We start from the raw sequence: 11399 nt of genomic DNA, 5'->3' as shown, positions 1-11399 counted from the left end.
TCTTTGTACTGTGTGTTCTTCCATTTATTTGTATAGGTCATTTCTGGAATCACGTTTTTCACCGGAAAAGATCGTCATTTTTGAACGCCTTTATGACGTTATTTACCGGATAGACGGCGCGCCTGTATCCCTGCTGTATAAAAGTTTCCAGCACATTCATAGCCGTCATTCTGTAGAGTAGTATAGAAATAATTAATGTTTCGTAAGTACATAATTGGGATTGCCGTATGACTGAGGAAGGGTGACCATCCTTTTAGATTTTAATTTCCCAAAGATTTTGTGCAGTATAAGATAAAATTCAACAGTTTGCTTGGAAGTTTCTATGCATACATTTTCGTCACGTGGTGATGAAAGTCACATGACAGATTCGTCTGAAAACCGTATCCCGGAACTGGCCTATTATAGTCCTCTCATGTAATGTTGGCATTTTAGATATTAATTTCCCAAATATTTTGTGCAATATAAAATAAATAAAATTCAATTTAAAGTTTCCAGCACATTCATAATCGTCATTCTGTAGGGTAGTATAGAAATAATTAATGTTTCGTAAGTACATAAATGGGATTGCCGTATGACTGGGAAAAGGGTGACCATCCTTTTAGATTTCAATTTCCCAAATATTTTGTGCAGTATAAAATAAAATTCAACCGTTTGCTTGGAGATTTCTATAAATACATTTTTGTCACGTGGTGATTGAAGTCACCATGACAGATTCGTCTGAAAACCGTATCCCGGAACTGGCCTATTGTAGTCCTCTCATGTAATATTGTCATCTTAGATTTTAATTTCCCGAATATTTTGTGCAGTATAAAATAAAATTCAACCGTTTGCTTGGAAATTTCTATGCATACATTTTTGTCACGTGGTGATGGAAATCACATGACAGATTCGTCTGAAAACCGTATCCCGGAACTGGTCTATTGTAGTCCTCTCATGTAATATTGTCATTTTAGTGTTATATTACACAATGCTATTGATGCAGAAGGTTTGGCTAGCCACAAAACCAGGTTCAACCCCCATTTTTCTTTCTTTAAATGTCCTGTACTAAGTCAAGAAAATGACTATTGCTATATTATAGTTCGTTTCTGTGTGTGTTGCATTTTAGTGTTTCTGTTGTGTCGTTGTACTCTTATATTTGATGTTTCTTTTAGGGATTTATTTTCTTAATCGATTTATGATCATTTATGAATTTCAAACAGCGGTATACAACTGTTGTCTTTATTTGGTGCAGGCATTTGATAATAAAGAAAAATGACGGAATCAACTTTGTTTTATAGCTAGCGAAACAAATTTGTATGACAGTTGCATTGAATTCAATTATATTGACAACAACATCAAAGCAACTGTTTTTCGTTGAACAAACAGACATATATTGATAATGTACCATTCAACCTCATAATATGTCAACATAAAACTTATATAAAATGATAACGAATATTCATATTTTCATATATTTCTAATATTTTTTTGAAGTATGTACAAATGCATATTCAAAAGACAACATTCCATTATATGATCATTATATCAATCCAAATTTGAAAAGTAAAAACAACAAAAATGTTAACCATAATACATAGAAGGATTCTTTCTTACTTAATAATCGACCACGGGATCTTTTGTATTCTATTATAAATATTACAATACACAAGACGTCTGGTATAACCAGTGCAAGACTTCGCATTCTTTTAAATGGTTTTCCATCCATTAACACCAAATGGTCAAAGAACTGGTCTAAACCCCCTACAGCAATGTGCACCAAGTTTATAGATAATACTCCAATCAAGTGGTTTGTCGTAATATCATTTGCATATGAGCACATGCGAACAATTATCATCAAGGTTATCATCTCTGTCACAGTAAAAAACATTTGATGGATGAACTGTTTGTAGAAATCATCATTAAGATAGTTGAGATATACCCACCAAGAAAAGTACTGTGGATAAATACTCAGTATTAATAGAAAAAGCATTGAATATCTCAAATTTCTTTCCACGTATAACCGCAATAAGTGTTTGACTAACTCGTAAAATGCCAAAACAGCAGCCATTGTTATTGTCCACATCATAAAAGTTTGTTTAGTAGCATTAAAGTACATGTGTTTGTATCCAATCTTTTTCTGGTTTTCATATGATCCTACAAATATAAATCGGAAAATACCATTGACCTTTACAAATGTCAAATTACATCGGTATAAGTATATAATGCATAAATTTAGATTATGGGCATACGATACAGTTTTGATCCCGTATTTACATTTTCCTAAAAATTTCCATATAGACTATTTTTTACCTGATTAAATCAAATATGCAATAAAAAATATACCTTCATGTGGTACTTTTGCGTAATATGAGGTCGAAATTTTGTATATTGCTCAAAATTCGGGTTTGAGCCCGTATTTTCCCTATCGAAAGAAAGACATAACTTTTTTTGATTTAGAAGATAAACACAAATTGTTTTTTGTTAAATAATTTGTAATTTCTGTATTTTAAAAGTATCCAAAAAATTTATACATTTCTTATAATAATTTGTATTTATCAAATAAACTCATCATAGATACCAGGACTAAATTTAGTATATACGCCAGACGCGCGTTTCGTCTACAAAAGACTCATCAGTGACGCTCGAATCCCAAAAAGTTAAAGAGTCCAAATAAAGTACGAAGTTGAAGAGCATTGAGGACCAAATTCCTAAAAGTTTTGCCAAAAACAGCTAAGGTAATCTATGCCTGAGGTAGAAAAGCCTTTGTATTTCAAAAATTCAAAAATTTGTAATAGTAAATTTATAAATATAACCATATCAATGACAATTCATGTCAGCACAAAATGTGCTGACTACTGGGCTTGTGATACCCTCGGGGAAATAAATCTCCACCAGCAGTGGCATCGACCCAGTGGTTGTAAATAAACTCATCATAGATACCAGGACTAAATTTAGTATATACGCCAGACGCCCGTTTCGTTTACAAAAGACTCATCAGTGACGCTCGAATCCCAAAAAGTAAAAAAGGCCAAATAAAGTACGAAGTTGAAGAGCAAATGTTCATTAATGCAGAAAAACGCATCATGTTTTGCTGTATATTTATCAAATTAAAAAAAAATGCACTATTTTCGTTTTCTTGAAAATTGGCACACATAATCTTCTTACGTCAACAAACCAAATGACATTTTAAAAAAGTGGGGTCCATGAACTCGTTTTCAAGTTAAATCAGTTTAAATGATAAAAATCAGTCGAAAACTGAATCTTTTCCCGATAAGTCATAGTTTGACGTCGCGAAAATAACAATTTACGTTAGCAACGTCATTACCTCCCATGTAACTGTATCGTAAGGTGCCGACTTATTATACGTTCAGTTATTACACTTATAGTGATATTCTATAAAAAGCGCAAAAATGTCGTCATTTATCTCAAAATTTAACCAAACTTTTAAGGGGAAACGATACAGTTTCAGGAAAGGAAAAGAGGCTACTAACGTAAACTGTATTTTTTCCACGCCGTTAAACTGCGACACATCTGAGAAAACACTTATTCGAGAGTTATTAATAATTACCTTGAAAAACGAGCACACGGAATGACATTTTATTTGATATTCTATAAAGTTATTTGTTCCAAATTCAATTTTTCATCTTTGATTCTTTTTTTAATTGGGTAAATATTGCAGCAAAAAATCCCGTTTTATCTAAACCCTTGAAAGTTTAATTAAATGAATTCGCAACAAAGAAAGAATATTATTAGTCTATATACATTTATAAAGAAGATATTACTAATCTTTAGAAAAAAACTTATTTGAAAAAATGTTATTCACACATCTGTAATGAACACGTATGGTTTACAATGCGATAAAGGTTTTGCTCGGCTGCATGATGATCTGTTACTGCATCTTTGTTCTTCGGTCTTTATATATTTTTGACTCGTATGTAATAATACAACGACATTGTTCTGGCTTTGTACAGGCGCATACTAGCATGTAGCAATGGTAACGCCAGATAGTAGTGCATTTTTGTAGCAGACTGTAAAATAAGTTGGAAAGGGCTCGCCTTACCAGATCCGTACTACACACCATTAAGATTTATTTGTTTTTACAAAAGACACAAATTACCGATAGGAGAGTACTCGCAGTAACTAATTATGGTCCCATTTCTAACTTACAAATAAACCATAACTCCTGAACTATCATTCAATACACCACCAGCGGTCTAGTTGAAATGTCACTACTGTAAACAATATTACAAACCTTTAAAAACTGTGTCCCAGCAACTACAAGTACAGTTATTATAGGAGACAGGTGTCTTGTTTGGAACCCACATTTTTGCATTAATGATTCCTAAATAAAAACAACATTTTTTAATACCGCAGTCCCACTAGGCCACGATCGCACTACGATCTGTGAAAAAAATGCAAATTTTGATGATCGTAATACGATCGTGTAGATCGCAGTAAGGTCGTATCACGGTCGTGGTGAGGTCTTGAAGATCGCGATGAGCGTGGCCAACTTTGAACATGTCCAAAACAATCGTGGTGCGGTCGTGGCGAAATCAGGTCGTAGTAGAAGCGTAGTAAGAGCGCACTAAGATCGTAGTAAGATTGCAAAGGTCGCTGTACCATCGTAGCGAGAGCGTAGAGAAAGCGTGATTCTATTCGAAGAAACTGCGGTACGATCTCACAGCGACGTTATTACGACCTCACTACGACTATTACGTTCTCGCCGCGACCCAACTACGCTTCATAATAATAATAATAATAATAATATCTGTATTTAGAGAGAGTAACTCATTTGGATTACACCAATTTTCAATAAGGCTCTCTTATTACAATAATAATTACATAACAAATAAACAATGCATCAATAATAATGGTAAATAAAGATTATGTACAATTTAAAATACAATAAACATTTATGATATGGCATTACAGTAAAAATATGATGGTAATGTTAAAAGTACATAGATTTGTATTTATGTTTAAATTCGGATATTGTATTTGATTTTTTTTATTGAATTAGGAAGAGCATTCCACACTTTTGGTCCATTGTACGAGAAACTAGACTTATACAACTCTGTATTTGGTTTTGGAATAATAAAATTATCTGAGGATGAAAATCTCGTATTATATTTTTGGTTTGCAGAAGCTGATACAATAAGACTGGACATATATTCTGGAGCTAAGCCATGTTTTGCCTTATACATTAGTAATGATTTGTGATAAAGTATTCTTTGTGTGATTGGCACAATGTTACATTCGTGAAATAATTCTCTTGAAGGTTTGCTGTAATCATGTTCGTCTAAAATTATTCTTGCTGCCCTTTTTTGCAGTTTTAGTTTTTAAATTGTTATTTGTATGGAGAGTTGTCTCATTGGCACTCACACCTCATCTTCCTATATCTATCTAATAGAAAGTTATTACAGTTTCCCAATATTTAACAACAATAATCTAAGTGAGGTAAAACATAAGCGTTATAGTACATTTGTCTAGCTTTATGATTTAAATATTTCTTTATCCTTTTTAGTAAAGCTAAAGAAGAGTTAACTTTTTTGATTATATAATCGATATGAGAAGACCAAGATAGAGATGCATCAATAAAAACACCTAAAACTTTTTCACATGTACTTTCTATAATTTGTTGTCCATTTAAAGCAAGATTAATGTTTTCATTTGATGTAACGGAAAGCTTTTGTTTAGATCCAATGCATATAGCTTTCGTTTTAGATACATTTACAGCCATTTATTGTCATCACACCAGCGAAAAATATCTTGTAAAACCGTATTAAGTTTTTGACTGATGCAACTTTTGTTTTGTCCAATGACTGATATGGTGCTATCATCAGCAAATAAATCTGTGTTATGATTAGGATTAGACAAAGGAAGATCATTAATAAAAATTAAAAACAACACCGGTCCTAATACGGATCCGTTTTTTGTTTTTGTACGTCTGATAATGTATTTGAAATAGATACTTTCTGATATCTGTCAGCCAAATATGATGTAAACCAACGTAATGAAGTATAAGCTAATTTGTTTATTTTTGAATAAGCAGTTCATGATTGAGAAGATCAAAGGCTTTTGCTAGATCTATAAATCCTGCCCAACAAGATCGCCATCATCAATGGCTTTAAGCCATTTATCTATTAAAGCAGTTTGACAAGAATGGTTTGCACGAAAGCCTGACTGCATTCTATACAATAACTTGTATTTATTAAGATATTTTACTAAGTGTGTTTTCACATGTTTTTCAAGGATTTTAGAAATGAGTGGTAAAATTGCAATTGATCTATAATTAAAAACATCATGTTTTGAGCCTTTGTTCTTATAAACTGGTATGAATTTTGCCAGTTTAAATGAGGATGGAAAAATACATTTTTTGATACTCAAATTAAAAATATGACAAAGTGGTAGTGAAATAGCATGAGAAGACATCTTTAAAAATTTTGCACTTATGGTATCAAGGCTTGTTGCTTTTGATTCATCTAGTGCTTTTAGTTGTAAACACACAAAATCATAACTCATAAGTGGTATAGAAAAATACACGTCATCTGGTACATGACCCGATACAAAATCACCAAGTTTGTTAAAACAACTACTAGAATTGTTGATGTTTTGATCTATATTAAGATTATCTGTGATATGTTTGAAATAAGCATTAAAAACATCAGCAATGCCTTTTGGTTCTAAAATTTCCTTTTTGTTACAATCACTTATGATTTTTATACTGGTATGATTGTCGGTACCGCTGACAGTATGTAGGTGCTTCCATAATTTACTGCTGTTGTTCTTTTTTTGTTCTATGATATTGGTATAATAATTTTGTTCAGAGTTTTCGATGAGATATTTGTCCACGACTATACCACGCTGTTCACGACCATAGTACGATTCTAACACGCCCTTGCCGTGCTCATCACGCACTTCTTACGACCTGACTACGTTTATACTACAACCATCATTCTCATTGTCATTTTCACATAAAATATATTATTATTCTTGTCTATTTTCTCTAACGGCTCAACCATGCTTCTCATTTTCATATAGATTAGACTGTTTGGTTTCCCGTTTGAATGGTTTCACACTAGTAATTTTGGGGGCCCTTTGTAGCTTGCTGTTCGATGTGAGACAAAGCTTCGTATTGAAGGCCGTAACTTGGCCTAAAATGGTTTACTTTTAAAAATTGTTACTTGGATGGAGAGTTGTTTCATTGGCGATCACACCACATCTAACTATATCTATTGACACACGTGTGTCATCTCTGCTATCGTTCACTAAAATATCGTCATTTCAGCTTTATGGACCAGCAATAGGTTGTAATTTAGGTTGGATTAGTCGATCCGACATCTCTACTTGATCAGGATTCGTTTCTATCAGAGGACCCTCTTTCTCTACATCAACCCCTACCACCACGCCCACGTGTTCTAGTAGATTTTGATGGCATGACTATTGTTTTCGAGAAATCTACGTATTAAAAGAAATAGAAGGAATGGAACTATACTGATATGGAACACGATGTTGACGTTATTGCTGATAGCGTAGTAAGATCGCGGTATGAACGTAGTATAATCGCAGTAGAAGAGTGGTAAGATTGTGTTGCACTCGGATAACTCGTGGTATGGTCGCAGTGAGAACGTGATAAGCGTAGAAAGAATTTGATAAGCGTAATGAGGTCGCAGAAGCATCGTGAAAGCAACGAACATTTACATTTCATGCCGCTCATACCGCGACCTCACTACGATCTGAATTTATTAAAGATCGCGGTGAGCGTGGTGCGATCATGGTCTAGTGGGACTGGGGTTTAAGCAAAAATTTCAAACAAAACAAAAGAAACCACCAATAAACTCTTCCTCTAGTTTGATATGTGTCATAAAGCAAACTAAATAGTATTCGTCCAACGATTTACAGAAACAATTTAAATTGAATGTAAGATCTAAAACGCAAAATTTTATGTAAAAGAAAAATGATTCAAATTATACTTTTGATTCTGTTTATATATTAATTTTATTAATTGAATGACGGTACGTGCAATATTTTGGCGGTTTGCATTACTATAGGAATTAGGGGGCACACTTTTTTCTTGCAATATTCGTTTTTCATTTTTGATTAAAGGGGCACTAGCTGTCAAATTCATGTTCACCGATTCAAATCAAATTCTCATATTTGATTTATAACAATGTAAAACATTTATCCAAACTATTAAATGTCTAAATAAAACAATAAACAAGGTACAGTCATGAAAATACGTAGTTTCGTTTCGTGTGTATTTGAGTCTAGACGCCATCTAATTATTTATCGAGTTGACCTCTATAGTCATTCGATAATTAAGCAAACACGTGATGTTGAATTATTCTTGGTCTATTTAATTTAATATTACAGATAAAAAATTATTCTTGGTCTATTTAATTTCATATTACAGATACAAAAATCAATGTGTATCATCGTTTTTTACCTGTATTAGAATGTTTATTTGTGGATCGAATCGGTCAATCAAATGATTTACCTTTGTTTCACTTTCAATGTTAACATTTTCTTCCTTTAAATAACTTTACACATACAATTCACGTGTTATCCATCTCAAGCTAAGGGGTTAAATTAAAGTTCACATGAATACGGATTCAATGAGGTCGAATTATTCACTTGCAAGTGAATACTTCATAATCAATGTTTTTTTGCTTATTTTGACAAGATTGAACCTTATTAGCTACTAAAAAGGAATTATTATTTCACTATTTGTATTTCATTACTGATTGAGCCAAAAAAAATATATTAGATGTTTTTATATATCTCGTAGCTAGTGCCCCTTTAAATAAACCAAAGTGGAAACTGTTATTGCTTGAAAACCGTACTTCCACTTCATTTGAACTTCATGATGAGCAGTTCTTTCATAAGCAATCATACCTCATCTCCTTATTTTTCGATTTCGACAACCCCTTCCCTAAAAAAAAAAACGCCGAATGACGGAAACCATAAAAATCTTGCTTTTCAAATTATTTCATTAAGAAATACCAATTTTGGTTCATGGTTTTCGATGGGCGACTTACACACATGTTGGTGGGTACCAACGCTATTAGTTCATATGTTATATGGATCTAATACATATTTGCTTTTGTTTGCTCCTAATTCAGGTATCAGAAGTTCAGTAGTTGTCGTTTGTCGGTTTTTCGTTCCTTTTTTTCATAATAGATTAGTCAGTTGGTTTTCCCATTTGAATGGTTTTACACTAGTCAATACATTACTTTGACATATAATGGTTTACTTTTACAAATTGTGACTTAGATAGAGAGTTGTCTAATTGTCACTCATACCACAACTTCTTATATCCAATAAGTTCTCAGACAGGTGGTTAAAGCCTCGATCACACCTTACCGAATAGCACGAACGGACGCCTAACGGATGAAAATAAAAGTTGTCCGTTGACAAAATTGTTATCCGTTGGGGGTCCGTTGATGTATTGACCGAATAAAACAGATGCATAACGGACACACACCGGATATGCAACGTACGAGAAACGGACACGTACCGGACATAACGGATGTCGAACGTACATCCAACGGACGAGTACCGCATAAAACGGACACCTAACGGAACGTACCGGATAAAACGGATGAACAAGATATACGGAAAAATCAAAGGCGACAATAATAATACGTGTAAATCGAATAAATATTCAAAATGTTTCTGTGTAACTGGTTTTGGTTTGTTCTTCAAAAATTCCGTCAAAGGGCAGTTTCTGGCCTGAATAAGAACTACTTGATTGTGAAGGCGTGCCTTTACTCTAAGATCGATTATGAATAATAAGAATTCATGAACCTTAAGAAATCTGACATACCAATAATTGGCATTTCTAAATTTTCAATTTGCATTTATCCGTTTCAGATCGTTCATCATCCGTTTTATCCGTTATACGTCCGGTAGAAGTGCGTTTCTCATCCGTTCAACATCCGTTTTATCCGTTAAACGTCCGGTAGAAGTCCGTTGGTGAATTTATCTTCCAGACCTCCAACGGATGTATAACGGACACGTAACGGATACAAAACAGAAACGAAACGGACGAGTACCGTACAAAACGGACGCCTAACGGACGTTCAACGGACGTTCAACGGACATTTTATCCGTTGGACGTCCGTTCAAAGTTTTGAACATGCTCAAAATTTTCCACCGGACAGAACGGACGTCGATGGATAAAACTTACGCTTAACGGACATGCAACGGACATGGACGGACGTCTAACGGATAAGAACGGACGTCTAACGGACATGAACGGATTGAAAAAAAGTTATCCGTTAGGCGTCCGTTCGAGCTTTCCGGTAAGGTGTAACCGAGGCTTTTTGATAATCATTATTAATGTTTTATTATCTGCAAAAAATTGAAGTTGATAAAAACTCGCTTAAAAGGCGTTAGTTTAATTCTTTCACAACTTTATAGACTAGAATTGACACTACTCTTTCGATAATGAATCGATACTAGGCTTATTTGGTATCGATATTGAAACTATTTGAAGGGTCTTTCTCTCTTACCTATATGAATATACGGCAGTGCGACTAACAAGAAGAATCCTACCAAGCAACTTGCAAAACGCGCTCCAAACAACATCCTTTCAGTCTATATGTCTATAACGAAACATTTTTTGCATTAGTGTGCCCATGTCACCGGATATAAATATGAAAAGGATTAGTATCTAAATTAACACCGGAACTTATAATTAACAGGAAATTAAGAAGGAAGAGATATTTTTGTGTTTTATGTGGATCGAGTCGATAGAATACACTACAATAATAATACAGTTGATTTAAACTGTCAGCTGTATTTTCTTATTTTTAATTGTCCTTATATATATATATATATATACAACTCGTCTAAACATCAACCCAACAATGTTAGATCTGTAAATTTGCTTTCGCAAATTTTTGGTTCTTCCCTCGCCGGGATTCGAACCCATGCTACTGTGATATCGTGACACCAAATCGCCTGCACTGCAGCCATCCCGCTAGACCACACGACCACCTGGGCTCTCAAAAAAAGAGCTTTCGCTGGCCATGTGTTACCTTTCCACGTCAGTTTTAATCTAGTGGCGTACTACAGTACATGATATATAAGGCATGAAGATGTTATTGTTACAGATCAGCTAAATTATCTATAGTAAAGGATCCTACAAATTAATGTAAGATACAGTCACAGAAAATAATTATATTCATAAGTACGTCTGAGTCAGTGACAACCCTACAACAGATGTATCCATCGGATCGCCATCAATGATGGTGATACATGGCTGTGTACATAATGTATATACAACTCGTCTAAACATCAACCCAACAATGTTAGATCTGTAAATTTGCTTTCGCAAATTTTTGGTTCTTCCCTCGCCGGGATTCGAACCCATGCTACTGTGATATCGTGACACCAAATCGCCTGCACTGCAGCCG

General features: G+C 34.0%; 1 protein-coding gene across 1 annotated transcript; it reads right to left on the bottom strand.

Annotated features, from left to right (window-relative positions):
• Positions 1-1252: 1252 nt before the first annotated feature.
• LOC143065161 (uncharacterized) lies at positions 1253-10714 on the bottom strand. The gene is made up of 3 exons (XM_076238563.1): positions 10494-10714; positions 4232-4321; positions 1253-2133 (listed from the first exon to the last, which is right to left on the bottom strand). The coding sequence occupies exons 1-3, from the start codon at positions 10567-10569 to the stop codon at positions 1520-1522; spliced, it is 780 nt and encodes a 259-aa protein (XP_076094678.1). The 5' UTR covers positions 10570-10714; the 3' UTR covers positions 1253-1519.
• Positions 10715-11399: the final 685 nt, after the last annotated feature.

The sequence above is a fragment of the Mytilus galloprovincialis genome, chromosome 2, assembly GCF_965363235.1.
Source record: "Mytilus galloprovincialis chromosome 2, xbMytGall1.hap1.1, whole genome shotgun sequence".
Taxonomy (NCBI): domain Eukaryota; kingdom Metazoa; phylum Mollusca; class Bivalvia; order Mytilida; family Mytilidae; genus Mytilus; species Mytilus galloprovincialis.
Note: the sequence above shows the minus strand (reverse complement) of the source record. Positions and strands in the feature narration are given on the sequence as shown.

Bases quoted from the DNA above. Each gene is read 5' to 3' on its own strand.
- LOC143065161 (XM_076238563.1), bottom strand. From the start codon at position 10,569: ATGTTGTTTGGAGCGCGTTTTGCAAGTTGCTTGGTAGGATTCTTCTTG. The intron at 4,322-10,493 runs GTAAGAGAGAAA...GTTTTTATTTAG, and splicing joins ACTGCCGTATATTCATATAG to GAATCATTAATGCAAAAATG. The intron at 2,134-4,231 runs GTTTGTAATATT...TTATATTTGTAG, and splicing joins CTGGGACACAGTTTTTAAAG to GATCATATGAAAACCAGAAA.